At 42.3% G+C, this 27,785-nt stretch overlaps 1 protein-coding gene across 2 annotated transcripts; it reads left to right on the plus strand.

Moving 5' to 3' along the window:
• Nucleotides 1-12,048: 12,048 nt before the first annotated feature.
• Nucleotides 12,049-25,996, plus strand: RDH12 (retinol dehydrogenase 12). Of its 2 annotated transcripts, none has more exons than XM_007987082.3 (8): nucleotides 12,049-12,228; nucleotides 13,757-14,043; nucleotides 15,810-15,928; nucleotides 16,434-16,589; nucleotides 17,386-17,490; nucleotides 18,309-18,518; nucleotides 20,920-21,109; nucleotides 25,294-25,996. In XM_007987082.3, the coding sequence occupies exons 2-8, from the start codon at nucleotides 13,976-13,978 to the stop codon at nucleotides 25,394-25,396; spliced, it is 951 nt and encodes a 316-aa protein (XP_007985273.1). In that variant the 5' UTR covers nucleotides 12,049-12,228; nucleotides 13,757-13,975; the 3' UTR covers nucleotides 25,397-25,996. The 2 variants fall into 2 exon arrangements, with proteins under 2 accessions (XP_007985273.1, XP_072867202.1); XM_073011101.1 differs by having other exon boundaries at nucleotides 13,757-14,019; nucleotides 25,294-25,975.
• The last annotated feature ends 1,789 nt before the right edge of the window (nucleotides 25,997-27,785 follow it).

Below are 27,785 nucleotides of genomic sequence, written 5' to 3' on the forward strand. Positions count from 1 at the left end.
ATGATAGTCCCTGGGCCTTGAGGAGTTTAATAGCTTTAATTTCTGGCCCTGTGTTTCAGGAATGCAGTTTATTTTGATTGGCATCTTCTACCAGGCCCAAAGATGGGGCTTTAATGGCTGTCAGTGTTTAAAAAATTAGCAGGACTTGGGGTCCTTTTTAGGCCAAGTTGTCAAAGCCCTGTAACTCAGCGTCACAAGTACTTTAAAAGAGCATAAAGAGTATGAAAGGAAAATACCCTAGGCCCCCAAAATCACTAAGAAAATCTCAAGCTGGAAACTGCTTAGGGCAAACCTGCCTTCCATTCTGTTCAAAGTCACTCCTCTGCTCACTGAGATAGATACATATCTGATTTGCCTCCTTTGGAAAGGCTAATCAAAAACTCAAAAGAATGTAACCGTTTGTTTATTACCTATTTATGACCTGGATGCTCCCTCCCCATTTTGAGTCTTCCTGCCTTTGTTTTAAGTTGTTCCACCTTTCCAGAGTGAACCAATGTACTTCTTACATATATTGATAGATGTCTCATGTCTCCCTAAATGTATAAAACCAAGCGGTGCCCTGACCACTTTGGGCACATGTCATCAGGACTTCCTGAGGCTGTGTCACAGGCGTGTCCTCAACCTTGGCAAAATAAACTTTCTAAATTAACTGAGACCTGTCTGAGATTTTCTGGGTTCACAAGAGAGATACATGGATGTATCTTAATTGAAACTTAATTGAACTTAAGTTTTAATCTTTTTTCTAAGCAAACCAAACTTAATATGACAACTTGATCATATAAAAGTTTTTGGTTTTGTTTTATAAATCCGCTTATGGTGATTTACATAGACCGTTTGTGACATGCTTGGACTGTCCAGTTTGTCCTGAACATCCCTCCTTCTTAAATAACCAGTCATTTTACTCTAGGACTAAATTTAGCATACAATATTCTTTTTCATATGAAATTATTTCTCTTTTAAATTTACCATACAATATTCTTTTTCATATGAAATTATTTCTCTTTAAGTTTTCTTACCAAAAAAAAAAACCTCTTTATTTTTATAACTTTCTTTACATTTCTTTTATTTCCTGGTTCCTTTTACCTTGTTTTATAGATGGTCTTTAAATAAGCTTTGAATTAGACAAAAATTCTTCACTTTTTTTAAAGGACATACTTTTTTTTAGAAAGAATGTTTTCCTACAAATATATTTTTATTGGAAAATACCCAAATAAAGAAATATCTATTATTTAATTTAATATAACTTCAGATTCTAAATTATGATGAATGTGTCTACAAGTATTTATTCTATTACATTTACCTAATTATTTTAATTGTTTACCTAGATTATTTATGAAAATTGTGATAGTCATCATTTAAAGTTATGGAACCACCATTGCAAAATTATAACTGAGACAGTGAAAAAGATTTAACTTAACCGATCCCATCTTGCTTTTAACTTTCAAGCTGTCCTTGTTCATTCCTGGGCATAGGCCAAATAAACTTTGGGAGGAGCTTAGTTTATAGTTTAGCTTTGAAACAAAGATGATAACAAACCTTACTTCCTGTGGACTAGACCACCTAAAGCCACAAAATTAAAGTTATGGTAATCTTACTAAATTTAAGATGTAGCTATTTTTATTAAACCAATATCAATGTCTTATTTATTAAAGATTACACAAGCAGAGATCATTCTGTTTTGGTCTGGGTTTATAGTTTTCTAATCCCTATGCCAAATTTTGACATCTTATAGTATTTGGCAGGGATAAGTATGAAATTGCTTGATTAATAAATGCAAACAAAAATGTATGCTGGCAATTCTTAGGACATTTCTAATACTACTTTACCAATAATTTTAAAGCTAGCTTATTTATTAAATTTTTTTTTTTTTTTTTTTTTTTTGAGAGGGAGTCTCGCGCTGTCGCCCAGGCTGGAGTGCAGTGGCCAGATCTCAGCTCACTGCAAGCTCCGCCTCCCGGGTTTGCGCCATTCTCCTGCCTCAGCCTCCCGAGTAGCTGGGACTACAGGCGCCCGCCACCTCGCCCGGCTAGTTTTTTGTATTTTTTAGTAGAGACGGGGTTTCACTGTGTTAGCCAGGATGGTCTCGATCTCCTGACCTCGTGATCCACCCGTCTCGGCCTCCCAAAGTGCTGGGATTACAGGCTTGAGCCACCGCGCCCGGCCTTATTAAATATTTTAATTAAATTACATAAACTTGAAAAAGCTTTTGACTAGTCTTCCTTTTTCTGATAAAGTATTTGATTATTTAAGTGCTTTTATTTTTCTTTAAGCCAGCTAATTAGAGCTGTTTTATACATTTTCAGTAGTGAAACATTGTGTACACAACACATAAATGCATTGACATATTAGTCATGCTGATAGAAGTACATCTTATAGATTCATAAAGACATTTTCTCTTTCCTGTCTTAGACTTTCAGATTCTTGATAACCTGTTTCACAACCCTAGGCAGTTGTCAGCTAAATAGCCTTAAATTTTCATATTAAAGGAAACAACTCAGGTGAAAAATCAAATAGCAAAATTTGCACCATTAGGTACAAACAGAAAAAGTCAGATGGTGCTAGAGGGATATTCAAGATGGATGTCAAATCAAACATAAAAATATAGAAAACTATCATAAGATTATATACAGAGATAAATTTTATTTGGCTAAGGACTACCTATCTTTTTTTTTCCTTTTTTTTTTTTTTGAGATGGAGTTTTGCTCTTGTTGCCCAGGCTGGAGTGCAATGCTGTGATCTAGGCTCACTGCAACCTCCTTCTCCCAGGTTCAAGTGATTGTCATGCCTCAGCCTGCTGAGTAGCTGGGGTTACAGACATATGCCACCATGTCCAGCTAATTTTCGTATTTTTAGTAGAGACAGGGTTTCATCATATTGGCCGGGCTGGTCTTGAACTCCTAACCTCATGTGATCCACACACCTTGGCCTCCCAAAGTGCTGGGATTACAGGCATGGACCACCGCACCCGGCCTGGGACTACCTGTCTTTTAACTGGATCTCTGAGCTCTGGGAGGAGCCCACACTGAATCCTGTGTCTCCAAAAAGGGAGAATTATTTTGAGGTTAAATCATGTGATGCTTTTGTAGTGCACTTAAAATGTTTTTGTTTGTTTGTTTGTTTTGTTTTTGTTTTTTAAGAAAGACATTTCTAAGTGTCTAAACTACAGTCTTCCTTAAAAATTCCAGAGCGCCCTCTGTTGCAATAGCTATTAATGAAGAAAACAGAATTCAGTCAACTGAGAAGAAAAAAACTTTTGCAAAAAAAAAAAAAAAAAAAAAAAAGAAGGACAAAGTCCTGGGAGAGAAAAGAAAACAAAAACAAAAACATGAAGGCTTTTTAAATACAAACACATCTTGGATGTTAACTTTTAATTAAGCTGACTTTTAACCATTGAGCTCCTTTTAAAAAATCTTTTAAAATCTCATTACTATATTTCATCTAGGACAAATTGCTGCTATTTCAGAAGTACCAAGTATCAAACCAGAAAGGGTTTGATTTAGGAACCAAACCTAGGCTGTTTTGTGGTAGGGAAAAAAAGAAGGCAGAACTTTAGCTATTGACCTTCAGGTGGGGGTGACAGCCATTGCTTTCAGTTGGCCTGGCTAGCAAAAAGATGGCCTTGTTATGTAAATAAAGTCCCTTTAGTAGTCAAAAATAAAAAATGTTCCCTTCTCTCTCTTTTTTTTTTTTCTTTTGTTGGCCATTTTTCTCCCATACCACACCACCTTTTTTTGTGTGTGGGAATTTAACCACTTCAGAGGCCTTATTCCCCATAATTTGGAACTTTCCTTTGGATTTGATCGAGTTGGGTAGAGTTGATCAAACCCAAGGGGAAAAAGACTGAAACAACAACAAAAACAGAAACGAACAACAAAAACCAGTTAAGCAAAACAAAAGATCACACAACTTATATGATTACTGAGCGCTTAAGGTTAAGCGCTCAGAGAAATGAAGACCAGCTGGTTGTTAACTTTAGCCAAGACAAAACACCAATTCAACTACTTACCTAGAGGTGGGTCTCAGGCTGAAGATGGCTGTCTATCATCCTAGAAGCAGGGAAAAAACAAAACAAAACAAAACAAAACAAAAACCTCCTCTTCCTTATTGGAAGTGAGCTCAAACTCCATGAAGGGGTTACCTGCCTTCCACCGTCATGGAAGCAGAAAAACTTGCCTTTCTTGTTGAAAGCAAGTAAAACTCCAAAAAAAAGAGGAGTTGTACAGCAAAATAAACTTTAGATCTTGACCAAATTTTGGGACATCAGGGATTCTCCGGAGGGGATATTCCCAGACCTCAGCAAATTGTCCTGTTGGTTTGAGACATAAAGTTAGCTTGTGCTGGTACCAGGCACCCACAGGACATTTGTCAAAGGTCAGGGGCATCTCCATTCAGAATCCCTTTGTGGTTACCTAAATGTAAACCCAGAAAATTTGAGAAAGGTTTCAGTTAATTTGGAAAGTTTATTTTGCCAAGGGTGAGGGTGGCTCCCAAGATACAGCCTCGGGAGGTCCTGACGACATGTGTCCAAGGTGGTCAGAGCACAGTTTGGTTTTATACATTCTAGGGAGACATGAGACATCAATCAATATATGTAAAATGAACATCGGTTTGGTCCGGAAAGGCGGAACAACTCGAAGCAGGGAGGGGGCTTCCAAGTCACAGGTAGGTGAGAGAAAATCAGCTGCATTATTTTGAGTTTCTGTTTAGCCTTTTCAAAGAGGCAGTCAGATATGCATTTATCTTAGTGAGCAGAGGGATGACTTTGAATAGAATGGGAAGTGCCCTAAACAGTTCCTGGCTTGAATTTTCCCTTTAGTTTGGTGATTTTGGGAGCCCAAAATGTTTTCCTTTCACAGTAGCAACTATTAGATTTTTAAAAATCATAATTTCATATTTACTTTTCTCTTGTAATTAACTTCTTGCTTTACTTTTAAAACAGGGTCTTGCTCCATCTCCCAGGCTGGAGTGCAGTGGTGTGATCACAGCTCTCTGCAGTCTCCACCTTCAGAGCTCAAGCTTTCCTCCTGCCTCAGCCTCTCAAGTAGCAGAGACTGTAGGAGTGCACACCATGCCCAGCTAATTTTTTTTTTCTTTTTTTTAGTAGAGATGAGATCTGATTATGTTGCTCTTGGTCTCAAACTCTTTGCCTCAATCAGTCCTCCTGCCTCGGTCTCCCAAAATGCTGGGATTACAGGTGTGAGCCTCTGTGCCCAGCCTTGTTTTATTTTTGTACCTAATATTTATTCATAGTTTTATATTCCTTTTATTAAAAAGAGCTCCCTAGCCTTTCAAAAGGAACTGCCATCTTCCGGTAATGCTCCAAAACGAGGAACACTAAGGGAAAGAGGAGGGACACCAATATATGGTCTCTAGGCCTTTTAGAAAACATGGAGTTGTTCCTTTGGCCACATCCATGCAAATCTACAAGAAAGGTTATGTTGTAGACATCAAGGCAATGGGAACTGTTCAAAAATGCCCCACACATGTTACCATGGCATTGGGGACTGAAATAGGATGTAAAGTTGAAAAGAAGCTAAGGGATTTTTGAAATTAAATGTTAAGGATTTTTTTTTAAATAAAAGAGGGCCAATAAGCCCAGGCCTTACACCTGCACTGTGGTGACGTGGTCAGGATGGCAGGGGCAAAGCTGTGCAAAGCTTCTGCCAACTCAAGGCATTCACTGAATGCCCCACACGTTACCAAGGCAAAACTGGAAGAGCCTATCAACAGTGTTCCCCAGCATGCTGTTGGCATTGTTGGACACAAACAAGTTAAAGGCAAGATTCTTGCTGAGAGAATTAATGTTTTATTGAGCATATTAAGCAGTCTAAGACCCAAGATAGCTTCCTGAAACTGTTGTAACCAAGCGAGTTATAGAGAAACGTCACACTCTGAGACAAATTCAGAAGTCCTTTATTAGCTGGCGACCGAGAGACCGCTAGTGCTCAAAATTCTCTCAGCTCCGAAGAAGGGGCTAGATTTTCTTTCATACTTTGGTTTAGAAAGGGGAGGGGGGGAGTCTAGTTAAAACAATCTTACAGAAGTAAAGTAGGCAAAACGTTAAAAGGATACATGGTTACAGGTAAGCAAACAGTTCCAGGTGCAGTGGCTTTAAATCTATCACAAAGTGATAGACGCGGGGCTTTGGGTGCTATCAACCGGACACAAATGCGGGGGCTTAGGCTACTATCAACCAGGCGAATCCCTGGGAACTGCGGATATAGCTTGCCACAGTATCTTATCAGTTAATTGCATTCTTGGATGTGCTGGGAGTCAGCTCGCACAAATTAAGTCCTAGAGGAAGAAGGGTGGGCAAGGGGCTGCAAGTGAAGGAGCCAAGATGCAGTCTGTCTGGCTCTCTTAGTTAAGGGAGAGTCAATTCAGGTCAAAACAAGGTAGGGTATCGCAAAACATGTAAAGGAAAAGGATCAGAAAAAGAAGAAAGCAAAAGAAAAAAGCACCTGAAGTGCCAGCCTTCTCCACTTTGTGAAGCTCACTTTGTGAGAACCAATGGAAAGAAGCCTAAGTTGCTGGGACCTGTTCCCTGTGAATTCATAGCATAATAGCTGTAAAAACAAAAAAACAACAAAAGAAAAGAGCCCCCTAAATCGGATAGACTTCAGGCCCTACAATATCCAGATCTACTTCTGATGATGTTTTATTTCATAAGCTGGGCAGTAAGTCATGGTGAGTATTCTTTAAATGATTCTCTATATTATTTGGTTTACTCCAAACACAAACTAGTAAAACATTTTGTCTAAGAGGCTTTGTTTTCTTTATCTCTCCTAGTCCTGATGTTGGATGCCTATGACTTCACTGATTGCTTTAATCCCTTGAGTTGGCAGAAGCTTTGCACAGCTTTGCTTCTGCCATCCTGAGCACCTCACCACAGTACAGGTGTAAGGCCTGGGCTTATCGGCCCTCTTTTATTTAAAAAAATTTCTGAACGTTTAATTGCAAAAGTCCCTTAGCTTCATTTCTACTTTATTTCAGTTCCCAATGCCAGTTTGTTCTTTTTCTAAGTATCTTCTGAAGGAGTGACTCACCATTCACTTCTATTGGAATCAAAATTTTGCTATATTCACAAAGTTGCAAATAATTAAATTAGGATATCTTAGAATCTCATAACCAGGGAGAGATTACTGTAAACTCAACCATATTCACCACTATTTATTGCATATCTGCTTCGTGCAAACCTTGGTTCCATGTGCTGGGGGAACACAAATGTAGACCTTATTTCTGTCCCTGAGCTGGTGAGATAAGAAGTTGCCTAGAGGCCAGGCACAATGGCTCACGCCTGTAATCCCAGCACTTAGGGAGGCCAGGCAGGCAGATCACGAGGTCAGGAGATCGAGACCATCCTGGCTAACACAGTGAAACCTCGTCTCTACTAAAAATATTAAAAAAATTAGCTGGGTGTGGTGGCGGGTGCCTGTAGTCCCAGCTACTCTGGTGACTGAGGCAGGAGAATGGCGTGAACCCGGGAGGCGGAGCTTGCAGTGAGCCGAGATCACGCCACAGCACTCTAGCCTGGGCGACAGAGCGAGACTCCATCTCAAAAAAAAAAAAAAAAAAAAGGAAAAAAGAAGTTGCCTAACTAAGTTATAAGTCAAACCGTTGTGACTGCTGTTCAGAAAAGGCAAATAGAGTGTATGGGAGCAAGAGAAGTGGATGATTGATTAGGATGGGTGAAAGCTGCAGAGAGGAGACATTTAAGTTGGACCTTAAACACAATAAAAGATTTCTTCACCTGAAAACGAATTCCATTTATGTTAGAAAGTTTTTAAAAAAGTGAATATGGCAATTTATAACAAATTTTCATTTTGAAATGTTGTGCTTCTTGATTTTCCATGACAGAAAGCGTGTGCATACACATGTGTTTGTGTGTGTGTCTGCATGTGTACTTCCATTACATTTTAATCTGAACATTTTCAAACATGTACAATGGTTTCAAGAATTTTACAGGCTGAGCGTGGTGGCTCACACTTGTAATCTCAGCACTTTGGGAGGCCAAGGCCAGCGTATCACTTGAGGCCAGGAATTCGAGACCAGCCTGGTTAACATGGTGAAACCCCGTCTCTACTGAAAATACAAAAAGTAGCCAGGTGCAGTGGTGGGCACCTGTGGGTCCAGCTATTCAGGAGGCTGAGGCAGGAGAATTGCTTGAGCCTGGGAGGCGAAGTTTGCAGCGAGCCGATATCACACCACTGCACTCTCAGCCTTGGTGACAGAGTGAGACTCCATCTCAAAAAAAAAAAAAAAAAAAAGAAGAATTTTACAATAAACATCCATATATCCATTATCTAGATTCTACATTAACATTTTACTATACCAGTTTTATCACATATATAAAACAAATATAGTGAAACACCTGCTTTACTTCCTTCTATCAATCTATTTTATTACTGTACTTCAAAGTCAATTACAGACATCAGTACCCTTCCCCTTTAAAAAATTCAGTATGTATATATATTATTCATTAACTAGAGTTCAATATGTATTTAGTTTTTTTTCCTTTGGATGCAAAATTTATATACAGTGAGATGCACAAGTCTTCAGTATATATTTGCTGTTTTGACAAAGGCATAGACTCATGTAACCCAAATGCCTGTTGAGAGATAGAACATTTCCATCATCTCAGAAAGCCACTCAGTGGAGGTGTGTTTTTGAAGTATATGTGGACACAGATCCCAGGCATTGTAGACTAATGGAGTGATTAGAGGTAAACGTAATTAAGCTGGGAGAAGGTAAAGTTTCGAAGGACAAAAGGATTAGTAGATGGCCAGCATCCCAGGCCCTGAGAGGATATTAATAACTTGCTGTGGACAGTAAGCAGGTTAGCTTGGCTACAGCTGAGTGAAAGGCATGGGATACTAAGTAAAACGTTACTGTGCTCTAATCCTTTTCAATACTACATACAACAGGGTTATCCTGTAGGCTTACATTCTGGAGGGCAGTGGTTCCCAAATGGGGGTGCTTTTGCCCCATAGTGGACAGTTGGCAATGCCTGGAGACATTTTTGATTGTCACAAGGGGATAGTAGTGCTCCAGGCATCTTAGTGGGTAAAGGCCAGGGATGCTGCTAAACATCCTCCTTTACACAGAACAGCCACTCACGGGAAAGAATTATCAGGCTCAAAATGTCAATAGACTGGGCATGGTGGTTCATGCCTGTAATCCCAGCACTTTGAGAGACCAAGGTGGAAGGATCACATGAGCCCAGGAGTTCAAGACCAGCATGGGCATCATAGTGAGACCGTGTCTCTCTATATATAATTTTTAAATATCAATAGTGCGTGCTGTGAGTTAAAAGTAAGGGTTGCTGATCCATAGGGGGAAAAATCAATGAAAGTTACATACTAGCAGCAAAAATTATTTTTCTTTGAGAAAGACAGTGTGTTTATTTTAGCTTTTAAAATCAAGAAAAAGGAACAATAAGCCATTATTATTGGTTTAAAAATATACAGAAAAAAGTGCTTCCATTTTGGTTTGCCTTTTAGGGTCAGGGCACGGGAAGAGGCAGCAAGTTCCTCATGGCTGGAAATGGAAATAACTGTGGTGCTCTACAAGCTCCTTAGGGAAGTCGGGCAGGGGTTGCAGTAGAAAGATGGAATCTGTCATCTTCCACCTGTCTCATCTGGCTTCCAAAATATGTGATTTGAAAAATAGGGAAGAGGAGAAGGAGGAAAGAAGGAAGAGAAAGAGAGGCTTACAGTTTGCCCTCTCACTCTAGTTTGTAAAAGGCTCCATTCTTAGCAGAGTATCCATGACAGGGATAACCAGGAGACCAGTACAGTATGAGCTGCTAGATGATTTATGACCAAAGGTCAAATCAGCAAGCAGCTTCCCAGCTCTGCTTCATAGCGTGTGATCTCTACACATCCCTGCCTTAGTGTCAGCCCTGGGAGGATGGCTGATCTGGGAACTTGACCTGTGATTCACTCATGGTGAGACTAGAAGAGGATCCTTCTCAAAGGTGTTGTAAGTGATGAGTGTTTTGTCATCACTGAATTTCAGGCCCATTCCTGCAGTGGTTCCTCTGGTGTTTTCATCTCTTTCTCTCTGTGACTTATATCTATATCTGTCTCAGACTGAAAATCCCTGAAGAGCAGGTATCCTATTGGTCTCTGGCTTTTTTGATGTTGATTACAACGAAGTGGGTGATGATTATGGCTTTGCTTACGTGCCAAAGCGTGTTTAAGAATGTCTCAATACCAGTTTGAGAAATAGCTTTATTTGTGATACTGCAGTGATTAATTTAACAAAGATAAACCTGTCAGTTGTTGCAAAGTGATATGGTTTTTGAGAGAAATTAAGGCCATTGGGGCAGAGATAAATTGATAAAAGTTTATTGGAAGCCAAATGTGAGAATCTATCCAGTAAGATGCACCAACAAAGTTGGGCATGTTCCAACATCTTTTACAAGTTGAAATGCTTTTATAAGACCGTTTAGGAGAAGGAAGGGGGACTCCTCATATCGGAGTTATCCTTTTCCATTGGAGGGTACAATACAGAGGTTACAATCATTGCCTATGGATGACAGCGTACAGGCTAAAATGTTTTATGCACAAGACAATCAGTAAAAGCAAATCAGCAGAGCTTTATGATTTAGTCCTTTTGAAAAGAACACAAAACAGTGTCCTTTTCAATGTCAGTATTAATCAGTAACCTGATAATTAATCAATACATAGTTTGAGGAACTCGCAATAGAATTTGAGTGACTCACAATAAAATTCTTTACTCAGAGACAGGATGTAAGCCATCAGTCTTAAGACCTTTTCCAAGCAGTTCATTTGGAAGCCTGTGAAATGTGTCCTGTAAGTTGTCAGGGTCTTTTTGCTGAAAACATTATTTGTTTTTTCTTTTCTTTTTTTTTTTTTAGAGACAAGGTCTTGCTCTGTTGCCCAGGCTGGAGTGTAGTGGCATGATCATGGCTCACTGCAGCCTCAACCTTCTGGGCTCAAGTGATCCTTCTGCCTCAGCCTCCCAAGTAGCTGGGACCACAGTCTGTGCCACCAGGCCAGCTAATTTTCAGTTTTCTTTTTTGTAGAGATGGGGATCTCGCTATGTTGCCCAGGCTGGTCTTGAACTTCTGGTCTCACATGATCCTCCTGCCTTGGTCTCCCAAAGTGCAGGAATTACAGATGTAAGCCACAGTGCCCAACCAAAATGTAATGTTTATTTACGTAAATTATTTATTTATTCTGTTTCTTAATTATTTATTCTTTTTATACAGCTGTATACTATCTATTATGCGGCTTTACTATTGATGGACATTTAGGAGGTTTCCAAACTTTTGCTATTATATACAATGCTATAATGGTAACCTTATAAATACATGGTAGTAGAATGTTTAGGTGAATGAGTGCATGCACAGCTTTACTAGACATTACAATACTTCTCTCTACGGAGACTGTAACAATGGACTCTCCCACGAGCAATGCATCCGCATTATTTCTTCACATGCTTGCCAGTAGATCATACTACAATCTTTTTGACCTTTGGCAATCTGAAAAGTGAAAAGTGGCTCCCAGTGTAATTTTAATTTGCATCTCTCATATGAGTGAGGGTGAAGAGACACTTGTATTTCCTTTTTTGTAAACTGCTCTTTCAATTGGGTTGTTATTCCCTTTCTTATTGAGTTGTAGGAGTTCTTTATCTACTAAACCAATTAGTCTCTTGTCTTCAAAGCCTGTTATCAATATTTCCCCCCAGTTTCTCATTTATCTTGCCTTGCGTATGATGGTTTCTGTCATGCTCATTTTTTAAATTTTAGTTTTTGATTTCCTGTCTTACTAGAAAGGTCTTACTACCCTAAAAATGTGTCCAGTGGTTCTTCTTAATACTTCAGTGGTTTCATTTTTCATATTTATGTCTTTGAGCTATTAGAATTTTGGAAGGATCAAGTTTGCTTTTTCCCAACTGGATACCTAGGTGCTACTAAATCCCCATGTGTATTTGGGTCTATTTCTTGCCTTTCCATTCTGTTCTATTGATGTGTCTGTCTATTCACGTACCTGGACTTAATAGTATGGTTTAACATTTTGGTACAACTTATCAATGATCTGATGGTGGTCTTTAGATTATAATATTTAACATTTTATTTTAGCAAAGTGTTTGTGTATTTTTGTAATTCTAGATGCCTTGTGGTGCTTCTAATATCTTCTCTCCAGAGGACTGCATGCTGTTCTTAAGGACTCTCTGCTTCCTGGACAAGCTAAAGATAAGGTGAGTATCATCTTCATAAATGCAAGGATCTTAGATTTGAGTCCAGAAGTGTCTGCTGGGAATGATCTGATCGCTCCTTGTTCTGTTGGTCAGGTCCTTGGGTTTCCCCAGGGGCAGAAACTGTGTCTTCCTAGTATGTTGCACAATTCCTGGTGCAGAGAAACACTCAGTAAGTGTGTGTTGAGGATGAATTGACGAATAAGGACATGAACACCTGCCTGCCACAGAAGTCTTCTTTCATGCATGGGTATTCCTGAAGGCTCCTCTGGCTTCACAGGAAGGGAAAGAACTGGGAAATTATTCCTGGGGTCCTGTCCCAGCTCTTTGCCTATTCTCCTGTCCAAGAGAGGAACACAGAGCGAGGAAGGGCAATGAATCCCATTTACCCTCCTCCCATCTCACACACATCCAGAGGCATGATCCTAGCTCACTTCAACCTTGACCTCTGAGCTCAAGTGATCCTCCTTACTCACTCTCCCAAGTAGCTAGGATTACAGGCAAGCAGCACCATGCCCAGCTAATTTTTTGTAGAGACAGGGTCTCACCATGTTGCCTAAGCTGGGTCTTGAACTCCTGGCCTCAAGTGATCCCCCTACCTTGAGCTCTCTACCAGCATTTTCTTGTATTTCCCCTCATCAATAGCATTCAACTGAAACATCACCCACGTTCATCATCTTTCTCTTTTCTACACCATGGCCTTGAGTAAAGCAAGGGAGATAGGAATCAGAACAGCTAACCATAACTGCTGACTCTTATACACTGTTTAGCATATGCTAGTTTCATTTTCCACCAATGTAATAATTGAACACTTAAAATAAGTGGGGAGAGAGATATATATATCATATATGGTTTTATATATATGTAAACTATATATATATAAACTATACATATGTAAACTATATATATGTATAATCATGCCCATTGTAGAAGTGAGAAAACTGAGTTAACAGAGAGGTTTAGTAACTTGCCCAGGGCCATGGAGCTTTTAAATAGATTCAGCGCTAGAGTCCATGCACTTAAACACCACACCCTTTCCTTGTAATATGCATGTGCATGTGTTAACTTCATTGAAGTATACTATAAATTGCAGAAAACTGCACAAGTCGAAAGCATATGACTCAGCAGATTTTCACAAAGTGAGCACACCTGTGTACTGTCACCTGGATGAAGTAACAGAACACTCTCAACCCTCCAGGGGTTCAGTCATCTCCCTCCCAGTCACTGCCCCCTCCTCCCTAAGGTTAATTGCTCTTCTGACTTCTCTCGCCATTCTTCTGGGAGTTTCCTTCCTGTCCTATTTTAATCCACTAGTATTTTAAGCATCATGGGGTTTGTGGCTAAAGTTAGAAATATTCTATATAGTCCATCTTACAGTAGGGGTGGCAGTGGTTGGGAGAACACATTTCCTAGAGAAGAGAAACAATTAAGGATGGGGGATTTAGGGGGTACTTGCTTTAGTTTCCCCACATTCTCTTTGCCAGTAAACCTAAGTAAGCTTCTAACCTTGCCTCCGTCCCCTCCCCACCAGGACTACATCTCCCAGCAGGCTGTGCTCTGACAGCTCTCGGATTTAAATAGGATTCTGGGCTCTGCTCAGAGTCAGGCTGCTGCTGAGCACCCAGGACGGAGAGGAGCAGAGAAGCAGCAGAAGCAGCCAAGAGCTGGAGCCAGATCAGGAGCCTGAGCCTGAGCTGGGGTTGAAGCTGGAGCAGCAGCAAAAGCAACAGCAGCTACAGAAGTTGGAAGGATGCTGGTCACCTTGGGACTGCTCACCTCTTTCTTCTCGTTCCTGTATGTGGTAGCTCCATCCATCAGGTTTGTCTTAATTCAGCAACTCAAATAATCGTTTACAAAGACCTGCACTGGAAGCCAGTGCTCAGCTGCTGAAAGAAGAGAAAGGGAAGGAGGCTGACGGAGAGAAAGTCAGAGCAGGAAAAGCAGAAAGGAAGGGGGTGCTGTGGCTACCATGGTGGAAAACCAGAAGGAAGCATCTGCAGCTGGGTAGAGGTGGGGCTGAGTTCTGGCCCCACCTGAGCTCTGGGGAGAGTTCTACTGCCAGCGGAAGGCTGCGTGGATGACTCTGTCAGGTAGCTCAACAGACACCTTAGGTGGGAGTCCTTGCTTTTTCATTTTATTCCTTTGGGTGTCTCTGAAGAATTCAGAGACTCTGTCCCTATTCAAGGTGGCCCTGCTGGCTTGTCATGCTGTTAAGTACCAGGTAGTTTGGGAAAGAAACGAACTCTCTTCCCTTTGAGACTACCCTCAATTAATGTTTTGGGATGACTCTTTTGCTGTGGGATTTCTAGAGGTGTCAAATAAATGTGCGTTCTAAGTGGAGAATTTTTTAATTTCTTCTTTTTATTTTTGCTCTGTCACCCCAGGGTGGAGTGCATTGGTGTGATCATAGCTCACTGCAGCCTTGAACTCTTGGGCTCAAGCAATCCTCCTGCCTCAGCCTCCGAGTAGCTGGGAATATAGGCATGTGCCACTACACCCAGCTACTTTTTAAATTTTTTGTGGAGATGGGGGTCTCACTATGTTGCCCAGGCTGCTCTCAAACTCCTGGGCTCAAGCGACCCTCCCCCACGTTGGCCTCCCAAGATGTTGGGATTACAGGCATGAGCCACTGGGCTCAGCCTAAAAAATTTCTGATGATAAAGGAGGTTAAATGGACCTACCAAGGACAGTATTATTCTAGGTTCTCTATAGAGATCTGGGTTCAAGTCCCACTTCTGCCACCACTATGTGACATGAACCTCTCTGAGCCTCAGTTTTCTCTACTGTAATGTGGAAATAATACTGGAGAAGTTGAGAGGATTAAAATAAATTACATATGGAAAGTGCCTAGCCTAGTCATTGGCAGTCAGATGTTGTGCAGGAAATGTTAGTTCTGCTCCTCTGTATTCTGTTTTGGGACCTGTGAAGTTAATTTCGTGTAAAAGAGTGCTTTCTGCCCAGAGGTCTGAAAAAAGGAGATTTTATTTCTGTTTGCCATTGGCCAGAATGAAATCTCTAATACAATGGCTGAAAGCCTTGGAAATGCCCCACTCCCTAAAACTGGAGAGGCAGCCTAAGATCAGTACCCGTGTATGCCATCCCCCAGAGTGCTAAGAGCAGTACCTGTGTGTCACCCACCACAGAGTGCTGTTCATCAGTTACTCATGATAACGGTTACTGAATATTGACTCCGCTAATGTTTATCATGCATATGTTTTGAATGTAGGTTAGAGGGGAAAGCTTTCCTCTGGAACCTCTAGAGATAAGAGCTAGATGTATTTATTATCTAACAGGGAAAATCTTCATTGGCCCTGACTCGAGCGTTTACTCTGTTTGCTAATATGATTGTTTGTGGCTTCTGGGCAAGTGACCTTCCCACCTGCACTGATTAACAGGCGACTACCTTGCCCCATGGAAAAATGTTGTGCCATGAAGATTAGCTTTTATGAGTCTCCTGACTGCAACTTAAAGATATCCTTCTTTGAGACTGGATAGCTTATTTATTTATTTATTTATTTTTTAACGTGTCTTAGTGTGAGCTAGTGAAGGATGGTACGTGACGCTCTTGTTTCCCTTGCCGATAGGAAGTTCTTTGCTGGTGGAGTGTGTAGAACAAATGTGCAGCTTCCTGGGAAGGTAGTGGTGATCACTGGCGCCAACACAGGCATTGGCAAGGAGACGGCTAGAGAGCTTGCTAGCCGAGGTAAGTGTTTCCCCTTTAGTCTCCAAAGGGCCATGCCTCCCACCCTTCTTTCCACTGGGGCCTCTGTCCATATTTCTTTATGTTTCCTCCTAGGCTTGGGGGCTCTGACTAGAAATTCAAGAAACCTAGGATTCAAGTCCAACTGTGACACCAACTTACACTGTGGCCTTCAATAAACTGCTTCTTCCCTACTCCTTCTCTATTAAATAAAATAAGGAAAACAATGATGTCTGTGTATAGCCAAGTCAGTTATTCTAAAAGGAGATACTAAGCGACATTAAATATCAGAATGTAAAACCTGGAAACCAGGTTCCCAGCCCGGGATTAAACTGACAGCAAGAAGACTGAACTACTGTGAAAAGCCCAAAGTGGCAATACGGCCACTCTACCATTGAGGGAGGGCTGGGAGAATGAATGCTCTGTCCACCAGTCCCAAGCTCACTTACTGTACCTCTTTTATAGCCTAGGATATGAACGTACTGCTCTCTTTTTGTCTTGGACCCAGGAGCCCGAGTCTATATTGCCTGCAGAGATGTACTGAAGGGGGAGTCTGCTGCCAGTGAAATCCGAGTGGATACAAAGAACTCCCAGGTGCTGGTGCGGAAATTGGACCTATCAGACACCAAATCTATCCGAGCTTTTGCTGAGGCCTTTCTGGCAGGTGAGGTCCTGATGGGTAACTAGAAAAGCAGGAAATCGGGTATGGGAGTGGCTGCTCCATCCTGGACCATCTATGGTCTTTACATCAGAACCATGATCCACGCCACTAGACAGGTTCTGCCACATGAACCAGCAGGACAGGGAATTGGCAAGAGCATGGTGGGTAGACAGACTGGGCAGGATCCTTATCGTCTTTTTGCCTCAGCAGTGGGAATGTTGGAGGTGTCAGTTCCCTGTCTGGGCTTGCACCTTGGCATCAAGGTGTGGCCACAATGCCACTCTCTTCTTTCTTCCTGAGAATCAACCTTCTGTGGCCATAGGCATGAGATGAAGTTGTGCTGCTGGCAAGTTCTTCTGGATCTTGGAAAATGACCAACTTCTACCAAGGACTATGAAATCCATGAGGGACATCCTGGGACCATGTCTGACTCGTGTTACCACTGGATTCCTAGTGCCCAGCAGAGTACACCTGGTCCAGAGTTGGTAGTTAGTACACATTTGCTGAATAAATGAATGAACAATGTCCAGGAAGATATGAGTAACTAAAATTACTCATTAGAAACCCAGTGACAATGCTTATTGGATATCACTGAGATAGATCCAAATGAAGGATAGTTATTGACTGCTGAGGCAATACCTTGTTTTAAAAGGAAGGGGCAGAGCAAGTGACTCCTATCAAAATCTTACCCCAACAAAGACAACTAATGAACAAAGGGAAGGGGCAATTATGCAGGTCTGTGACAGGCAGCCAGGGGATTCCTTGCTAACCACAGGATCTCCTTGGTTGTGCCCTGTAGAGGAAAAGCAGCTCCATATCCTGATCAACAATGCGGGAGTAATGATGTGTCCATATTCCAAGACAGCTGATGGCTTTGAAACCCACCTGGGAGTCAACCACCTGGGTAAGTATCTTTGGGTGACTAAAAAATGAGGTACACCCACTATCTTTCCTTTAGGAAGATGACCCTGTGTAAATGTGGAGAATGTCCAGGGGCCTTCATAGAGCCTAGGAATTCCAATAGACTGGACCCATTGGCTTGTTGTTCACTGTACCTCTCCTGATCAGTCTAAAAAAGTGAGATCCTCCTACCCATACCATTAAGAAGCCCCACATTTCAGGAAATACCAGGGAGAAGAATGTCATTCTTGGATGGGGCAGTGGCAGTACAAGATTTGCCAGGCAGGGCCAGGACTGTGGGTATGCAGGAATCTGGGCTTGGCTGGAGGGGTCACATCTACATGAGGGCCAACCAAGCCATAGGTTGGTCCATGGAGGTGGGCAATCCTTGAGAACTTGAGGTACGAGGCAGGCTGGGGTTCAGCGTTCAAGGCGAAGACTTTAGGGAGGAGAGCATGGAACGTGTTTTCTGATCCTAAGCAGATGCTATCTTCCCTGACTATTCTATCCCTCTGTCTATACACAAGTGTACCTGGGTCCCTAGTTATGCGATCATGGACAGAGTGGGAGTAGGAAGCCAGCAGGTGGGTCAAGGGCAGAGGTACAAAGTAATATAGATTAAGTATGATTGCCTTACTTGTAGTCCAGCTCTGGCTCTTGCTTTGAGGAATCCACAAACTCAGACCAAATTGACCATTAGAGTTACTCATGGCATCAAAATTGGTTCACACCCAGAAGATAGTGAGCTAACACTGAAGTCCTCTCGGCTCCCACATGTTGAGCCTGAGCTGCCGTTCCACCTTCAACTGGCTCTCCTCACAGGCCACTTCCTCCTCACCTACCTGCTCCTGGAGCGGCTAAAGGTGTCTGCCCCTGCACGGGTGGTTAACGTGTCCTCGGTGGTTCACCACATTGGCAAGATTCGCTTCCACGACCTCCAGAGCGAGAAGCGCTACAGCAGGGGTTTTGCCTATTGCCACAGCAAGCTGGCCAATATACTTTTTACTCGTGAGCTGGCGAAGAGGCTCCAAGGTAAGTCTGGAGAAAGGATCAGGTTTAAAATAGCAAAAACGGTCCTCAGACCAGATTAGAGGTCCACAAAAACTTGGGAAGTCAGGCTGTCAAACATGCATGTGTCAGTAATAGCTCTGTGCACTAAGGAGAATGAGGTTATGAATGAAGTAAAAACAGAGTCCTTGCCCCCAGGGAGCTTAAAATCAAATAGGGGTTAAGAACCTCATAAAGTTACCTTGTATTTATGTCGTATCTTATCTCTTATCTCATTTGATTTTCACAATAGCTTTTTGCAACAGGCAGAGGCTTTCTGTTTGTTTTGTTTTGTTTTGTTTTGAGACTTGAGTTTCGCTCTTATTTCCCAGGCTGGAGTGCAGTAGTGCGATCTTGGCTCACTGCGACCTCTGCCTCCTGGGTTCGAGTGATTCTCCTGCATCAGCCTCTTGAGTAAGCTGGGATTACAGGCACGCAATACCACACCTGGCTAATTTTGTATTTTTAGTAGAGACGAGCTTTCACCGTGTTGTCCAGCCTCTTGAGTAAGCTGGGATTACAGGCACGCAATACCATGCCTGTCTAATTTTGTATTTTTAGTAGAGATGAGCTTTCACCGTGTTGTCCAGGTTGGTCTCAAACTCCTGACCTCAGGTGATCTGGTGGCAGAGGCCTTTTGTAACAGGTTTATAGAGCAGAACTGAGGTCCAAGGAAATGGCCAGCTAAACAGTATATGGCAGGTGAGGGTGTCAGAACTGAAATGTGGGTGCTCAGCTTTAAACCTAGGGTGCTTCCTTCTGGGTGCCATTTGCTGAGGTCCACATGGTGATCTGAGCTACAGAGCTGCCACTGCCTGGACTCAGGGAGTTAGCGCTGGATTTCAGACCCCTGGGTCCAAGCTCTTGCTCTACCACATGCTATAGCCCCATGTGGATGTGGATGTGGATGTGCCCCTTTAACCTCCGCTGACTGCATCTTCTCAGCTGTAAAATCAGGTCAGGCCGGTTCTTACTCCTTAATGATTCTGTGCCCCTCTGGAGCATTGGGTGAGCTGCTGGCTCTGACATCTGCAGATCTAGGGGATCATTTGTTACAGTGAATAAACCAGAGTTTGGGAACAATGATCTTTACTTCCAGAATGCCTATAGAACAAGAAGACGGTAACCATAAAAATAAACAATAACAATTACAATAATAATTGAGAGGTTTATGTGTGCCATGCACTACACATCTTAACTTAATACTTCCAACTTTCCTGTGAGGTGGGTGCTATTATTTTCCCCCACTCTAAATATGAAAAGACAGGCACTGACAGATTAAGAAATTTGTCCAAGGAAGATTCCTAGCTGAGTCAGTATTCAAATGCAGACAGTCCATTCCATGTTTTTTTTTTTTTTTTTTTTTTTGAGACGGAGTCTCGCTCAGTCGCCCAGGCTGGAGTGCAGTGGCGCGATCTCGGCTCACTGCAAGCCCCGCCTCCCGGGTTCACGCCATTCTCCTGCCTCAGCCTCCCGGGTAGCCGGGACTACAGGTGCCCGCCACCTCGCCCGGCTAATTTTTTGCATTTTTAGTAGAGACGGGGTTTCACCGTGTTAGCCAGGATGGTCTCGATCTCCTGACCTCGTGATCCGCCCGCCTCGGCCTCCCAAAGTGCTGGGATTACAGGCGTGAGCCACAGCGCCCGGCCCATTCCATGTTTTTAACTTTACATCAGAGTTCAGATCTTGGCCCTGTACCCTGCCAGGTATGACCTTAGGCAATTTACTTAAAACTTTCTGTGACTTAGTTTTCTTTGCTGTAAATGGGCATCATAATATTGTGAAATGTTCTATTTCACAAGCCTCTTTAAGAATTAAATGAAATAATACATTTAAAGCATGTTGTATAGCCCTGGCACATAATTGGTACTGAAAAATAGTGATGGCACCAGGGATATCTTGGGGGGATGTTAACCCCCATAATCTGCATCACCATCCCTTAACCTATACCTCATAAAATGTGCTTGGCAGGCAAATGCAGCTCAAAATAAAGTCCTACTCACCACCTTCCAATCAGACTGCTACCCCTAAATTCCTCCTGTAGAAATGATAAAGATACCACTGTCAATAATTGATACTGCTCACTACATGTTGTCGTGTTTATTACTAGTACTAAAGCCACAGTATAAAAATGACATTGAAATAGAAGGATCTTGAACCAGGCACTCCTTTTGGAACATAGAAGGCTGAGAAGGCTATAGATCTTTCTGAAAGAGATCAATTCATTCCTGTTCAAATTCTGCCTGGTCAGGAGTGGTACCTGCTGAATCCTGGGGTTATGTTTCCTGAGTCCCTCTTTCTCACTTGTGTATTTTGCTGCAGGAGATAAGCTGTTTTCCTGGGCTCAGAGTGTGTCCCTGATCTAACTGTGCCCTCTTTGTCCTAGGCACCGGGGTCACCACCTACGCAGTGCACCCAGGTGTTGTCCGCTCAGAGCTGGTCCGGCACTCCTCCCTGCTCTGCCTGCTCTGGCGGCTCTTCTCCCCCTTTGTCAAGACAGCGCGGGAGGGGGCGCAGACCAGCCTGCATTGCGCCCTGGCTGAGGGCCTGGAGCCCCTGAGTGGCAAGTACTTCAGGTGTGTGAAGGCAGTGCGGTTCTCTCCACCACCTGTGCGCATGGGCGGTGTAGGACTCACTGGGCTGTGCATCCTGAGCAGCTAAGTTTGTTCCTGATGATGCAATCCAGGTTTGGGTTAGGCCTGCAAACAGAATGCTGTTGCTTTGTTAAGGAAACTTACATTACAAACTTATATGTTGGAAAGAGTTGCTTTTCTGGCTCTATTTTATACCTGTGTGCCACTTTTCCATGTAAACTTTGCAGCTTTCTGAAAGCTTTTAAAGAAGACTGTTGCTGTTGGTTATGCCATGGAAAGAATGTTAGCAGGCCCTCTGGATCCTTTTTCTCCTTCTTTAAGCTTTTGGCTGACTTGATTCATGAATTTTTTAATACCAATTAGCACAAAGTGCTGGGGGAATGTCCTCTCTCTTCGGTGTGAACTCTGTCCCTCAATGCTGCCAAGATTGGCACTATCTGTTGAAATATAGACGTAGAAATTTTAGTGCTGAATCTTATCATGAACTCAATGAGCAACTAGAGTCTGGGAATAAAGGGAAGCCCAGGGTGAAATCTCTTTCCGATTCCATGACAGAATCCAGCCCTGTCTGCTCTGTTGTCCCTTTTTGTTCAAGGCTTTTCATCAGTGCAGTATTTATTCTGTGAAGCATTGGAAATAATCTTAGTGTCTGATGAGAGGGGAATGGATAAGTGATAATAGCTAATGTTGCTTGAGTTTTTATAATGTGTTTGGTACTCAGTTCTGAGTGTGTAATGTGTATTAATTCATATAATCATCACAACCCTGTGAGGCAGGTAACATTACCCCAAGTTTTCACATGAAACTGAGGCACAAGATAATTAAGAAACGTGCTTAAGGTCATATAGCTTGTAAGTGGTAGATCTGGGATTTACACCCTGGCAATCTGGCTCTAGAGCTGTGCCTTTCAATGTGGTAGCCACTAGCCACATGTTGCTATTGAGCACTGGAAATATGGCTAGTCCAGATTGAGATGCAGTATAATACCAGATTTTTGAAGACATACAGGTTGAGCATCCCAAATCTGAAAATTCGGAGTCTGGAATATTTCAGTAAGCCTTTCCTTTGAGTTGTATGTTGGTGCTAAAAATGTTTTGGATTTCAGAGTATTTCAGGTTTTAGATTTTTGGGGTTTGAGATGCTCAGCTGGTAAGCACAATGCAAATATTTCATAATTCAAATAAATGTAAAATCCTAAATACTTCTGATCCAAGCATTTTTTTTTTTTTTTTGAGATGGATTTTCACTCTTGTCACCCAGGCTGGAGGGCAATGACATGATCTTGGCTTACTGCAACTTCTGCCTCATGGGTTCAAGCAATTCTCCTGCCTCAGCCTCCTGAGTAGCTGGGATTACAGGTGCCCGCCACCATGTGGGCTAATTTTTGTATTTTTAGTCAAGACAGGGTTTCACCATGTTGGCCAGGCTGGTCTTGAACTCCTGACCTCAGGTGATCCACCTGCCTTGGCCTCCTAAAGTGCTGGGATTACAGGTGTGAGCCACCGTGCCCAGCCCCAAGCATTTCTTATAAGGGATGCTCAACCTATAGTATAAAAAAGAAGTGTAAATTATCTCATTTTACATTTTTAAATGAGATAAAAGATATCTCATTTTTTATATTGATTGCATGCTAAAATGATTTTGCTATTTTGGGGTTAAATAAAGTGTTTATTTAAAACTCAATAAATTAATGTATAAATAAAGGTTACTAAATGAATTTCACCAATTTCTTTTTACATTTTAAATATAGCTGCTAGAAAATTCAAAATGACATATGTGGCTCACATTTGTGTTTCTCATCATATTTCTTTTTTTTGAGACACAGTCTGACTCTGTCGCCCAGGTTAGAGTGCAATGGCATGATCTTGACTCACAGCAACATCTACCTCCTGTGTTCGAGGGATCCTCCTGCCTCAGCCTCCCGAGTAGCTGGGATTACAGGTGTACGCCACCACACCCAGCTAGTTTTTGTATTTCTAGTCGATATGGAATTTTGCCATGTTGACCAGGCTGGTCTCGAACTCCTGACCTCAAGTGATCCACCCACCTCAACCTCCCAAAGTGCTGGGATTACAGGCGTGAGCCACTGCACCCGGCCTTGCCATCATGTTTCTATTGGACAGTTGCTACTCTAGAGTCTGAGTGTTTAACATTGCTGCCTTAAATATGTGATAAAATACACAGTCATTAAGTATCATATTTTTATATAATACGTAATTAATAGAAAAATGTTAGTGACATAATGTTGTAAGGAAAAAACTGGAATACAAAACTATATGATTATTTATACATAGAGAACAGTCTGGAGGGACACCCAGCCACTGGGCAGTAGTGGTTACTTCCAGGGAGTTTTAGGGAGAGCCAAGCAGAGTATGAAAGATGATTTTTATCTTTTTATGCTAGGTGTTTTTTTATTATTTAAACATTTTGCCAGGTGCAGTGGCTCATGCATGCAATCCCAGCACTTTGGGAGGCTGAGATAGGTGGATCACTTGAGGTCAGGAGTTAGAGACCAGCCTGGCCAACATGGTGAAACCCCATCTCTACTAAACACACAAAAAATTAGCTGGTCGTGGTGGTGTATGCCTGTAATCCCAGCCACTCAGGAGGCTGAGGCAGGAGAATCACTTGAACCTGGGAGGCAGAGGTTGCAGTAAGCTGAGCTCGCTCTACTGCACTCCAGCCTGGGCAACAGAATGAGACTCTGTCTCAAAAAAAAAAAAAAAAAATTTTAAGGCTGAGTGCGGCAGCTCACGCCTGTAGTCCTGTAGTTTGGGAGGCCAAGGAAGGAGGATTGCTTGAGCTCAGGAATTCCACACCAGCTTGGGCAACAAAGTGAGACCCTCATCTCTATTAAAAACCAAAAAATTAGCCCAGCATTGTGGTGCATGCCTGTAGTCGCAGCTACTCGGGAGGCTGAGGTTGGAGGATGGCTTGAGCCTGGGAGGTCAGGGCTGCAGTGAAGCGTGATAGTACCACTGGACTCCAGCCTGGGTGACAAAGTGAGACCCTATCTCAAAAAAAAAAAAAAAAAAAAAAAAAATCCTCCTCAAACTAGACACAGTATGATCCCGGTTTTATGTGAGACAGAGAGAGAGAGAGAGAGACTATATCTCTATTTATATCCAAACAAAGCAAAAAAGACTGTACAGAAAGCAACTGAATGAGAGACTTTTCTTTTTTTTTGACAGAGTTTCGCTCTTGTTGCCCAGGCTGAAGTGCAGTGGCATGATCTCCGCTCACTGCAACCTCTGCCTCCTGGATGCAAGCCATTCTCCTACCTCAGCCTCCTGAGTAGCTGGGATTACAGGCGCCCACCACCACACCCAGCTAATTGTTTTTTGCATCTTTAGTAGAGGCAGGGTTTCACCATATTGGCCGGGCTGGTCTTGAACTCCTGACCTCAGGTGATCCGCCCACCTCAACCTCCCAAAGTACTGGGATTATAGGTGTGAGCCACCGTGCCCAACCATGATAGGCTTTTCTTCTTTTATCAGCACTGCATGTTCCAACTGTTTTACAGGGCTTTTATAATTAGAAAAAAGGAACATTAAAAACAAACAAACAAAAAAACATGATGAGAACTGTGTTCTCTTCCCACCCCCTGTCCCTCTGGTCCTCAGGCCCCCTGCTCATTCCAAAGCAAATCTGGAGGGCTTGGTCTGGGGTTCATGATGCAAGTGGGCGTGTCAACAGAATTCAAGGGGCCTGTGAACTTGGATGGGAAAATAACTTCATCTTTAGTTTAACCTCCAGTTGAGATTTGGCATTTTCTTCAATTACGAATGTAGGCACTGAACTGTAGTAGTAGTAGTGATACCTGTGACTTTGTCACCAATAGAATTATAAATATTTTCATATCACATTGCAGTTGTTGCAGGTATCCTAGAATGCCACTTCTGGCTCGCCACTACTTTGAAATCCTTTGATAATTAGACCTGGTACTAGATCTTGTTATAGAATACATTAATAAATAAGCCTGTGTATTACTATATTACAAATTTGTTTTTAACATGTTCTTAGAGTGCATTTTATATAATTAGTTTCTTTGAGTCTGGCATATATTGTATTTTATACATTTAGAAACATTCTGAGAAAGGGACCATAAAGATTTCCAGACTGCTAATTCTCATTCCTGGAATTTACCGTCTTCCTCTGCCCTCCAGTGACTGCAAGAGGACCTGGGTGTCTCCAAGGGCCCGAAATAACAAAACAGCTGAGCGCCTATGGAATGTCAGCTGTGAGCTTCTAGGAATCCGGTGGGAATAGCTGGTGGAAGAGCCACAGCTTTATCAGGCCCAATCTATGCCATAATGAATGGGGACCAAGGAGAAGGTCAACCCTAAAGGATTGTCCTCTTGGCTGGCTGGTGCTGCGAATCCTGCCTGCTCTGATCCTCTTGACTCTTCTGGGAATGTTTGCACTCTTCACACTCCTGTGAGACTGGCTTATGGCATGAGATGTGGATACCTACAGAGCATTCTTCTCTAAGACCTGGAGAGTCAGCAACCCTCTGGGGGCAGCAGGACTGGGTAGATCCCTGGCTGGGCATGTGGGTGGCAGAAGAGCCTGAGAAATTGGGTCAATTCCTTCATCAGCACCAGATGCTCAGCTGAGACAAGAGCATCATCACCGCCTATTTCCAGGGGCTATACACTCCAACTCTTGGTTGACCTCTTTCTTTTTAAAACTATTTGCCACCACCCTGGAGTCTGGACCAACACACAAAGATCCTGGCTAACCCTGGCCAAGTTAGATTCCTTCCTCTCACCTGGACCTTCCCATTTCAATCATGCAGATGGTTTCTTTTTGTAAAATGTTCCCTTTACCTTTCAAATTTTAGAGAAAATAAAGACTGTATTCATCTTATTGTCTTATTTATTTTCTCACGGCAGCAAGGAAGAGAAATGGAACAAGGCAGGGAAACCAGCCTGCTAGTTTAGTGAGTAGCATTTCACCCTACCCAGCCACCCATACCTTCTTAGACTATGGCATCTGGGGGCAAAATAAGATGGTCCAGTTGAGTCGTTTGTCAATTTTCTTCCAGCGGTAACATTTTATTATCTAAAAGAGAAGAATGTCTTCAATTACAGATATGCCGAGCTCCACCACAGATTAAGGCCAGATGTAGGACTTCATTTGATCCATAGATACAGGAAAACCAAGCCTTGATAATCTCTTGTCCTAAATTCATAGCTTCTCCCACTTCCGGTCTCTCTGCTGTCCTTTGCTGTGGCCCAGGTGACCTGCTTCTTGCCTCAAGGGTTGACAGTCACCATGAATAGGCAGAGAGATGTGCCTAATCTTTCAGCTGATCAACAAAATAAGTCATGCTTATTGGCTCCATTTTTAAGGCATCCAAAGGGCATCAGGTGACAAAAATGTTCTTTGCTTCAATAGCAAGTGGACTTTTAAAAACCTTTATTATGGAAATTCTCAAATAGACAAAAGTAGAGCAAAGAGTATAAGGAATTCTCATGTACTCATCATTCAGCATCAACATTATTAACATTTTATCAATCTTGTTTCTGACATTTTTTGGGGGAGGTGGGCATGGGATATTTTAAAGCACATTGCAAGTATCATATTATTCACTCATAAATACTTTGGTATGTGTTTCTAATAAGAACCTTTGCTTTTTACAAAACCACAATACCTATCACTCCTAACAACATTAATACTTCTTGAATATCATTTAATACTTGGAGTTCATGTTTCCCCATTTGTCTAACAAATCAGGGAAAGAGAATGGTCCTTCTGAAAGGAGAGGAAGCTTTTCTTTTCATAAGTCCTAGCAAATCTCCTTGTGGCTCATTAGCATGAAGTGAATCCTGGGCTCCCTTCTGAACCAATCACTGAGGCTGGGAATGGGCTATGGTAATTGGCTTAAGCCAATCACTACCCCCACCTAGAGCTGGGGTCTATCCCTCTCAGCTCACCCAGTGGGGAAGAATATAGCTAATGTAAAGCACTTTTAGTAATTAATTTAGAATTCCTCACAAGAATCTTTTGGGATAGGTTTCATTAACTCCATTTTACAGATGGGGCCAATGAGGCACAGAGAAATTAAATAGCTTCTCAAAGTTCACACACTTGCTAAGTCATAGAGTAGAGCCAGGTAGCCTGACTCCAGAACCTGCACTCTTAACAGCCATTCCCTACTGCTTCCCATGGTGGAGGAAGTTGCAAATCACTGGAAGAAAAAATCCAAGACCATGAATAGGCCAAGGGAGGAAATAATACTGGGGAAGCAACCTTATATGTTTACTACAGGGACCTATGACCTGTGCCTTATACACTGCTGGGTCCACTGGAAAGCTTGGAAAAGAATGAAGGGAAGATGGAGGAGGGGAAAAGCAAGGAAAAGGTAATGCAAGGGTGGGAGACAGAGCATGCAGGGGGTTGATGATGATGATCCTGGATATCTTCCCTGGGCTGAACAAACAGAAAACCAGGAGCATGGAGTATGAAAGGCAAGCATGCCGGGCTGCTCTCTGTGTAGCAAACAAACCATGGGTGTGAGAGCAAGGATTCACACATGTGTGCCAGGCGTTCATCCCAGATCTAAGAGCTAATCATTGTAAACAGTGATGCAAGGGGGCAGGCCCGGATTGGGGCCCATTATGCATATCAGAGGAGGTTGGCTGTAGGCAGAAGG

This window comes from Chlorocebus sabaeus, chromosome 24 (assembly GCF_047675955.1).
Source record: "Chlorocebus sabaeus isolate Y175 chromosome 24, mChlSab1.0.hap1, whole genome shotgun sequence".
Classification (NCBI taxonomy): Eukaryota; Metazoa; Chordata; class Mammalia; order Primates; family Cercopithecidae; genus Chlorocebus; species Chlorocebus sabaeus.

Coding starts and splice junctions, on each gene's coding strand:
- RDH12 (XM_007987082.3), top strand. CDS start 13,976: ATGCTGGTCACCTTGGGACTGCTCACCTCTTTCTTCTCGTTCCTGTAT. Junction 18,519..20,919: donor GCTGGCGAAGAGGCTCCAAG/GTAAGTCTGGAG, acceptor TCTTTGTCCTAG/GCACCGGGGTCACCACCTAC. Junction 21,110..25,293: donor CTGAGTGGCAAGTACTTCAG/GTGTGTGAAGGC, acceptor TCTGCCCTCCAG/TGACTGCAAGAGGACCTGGG.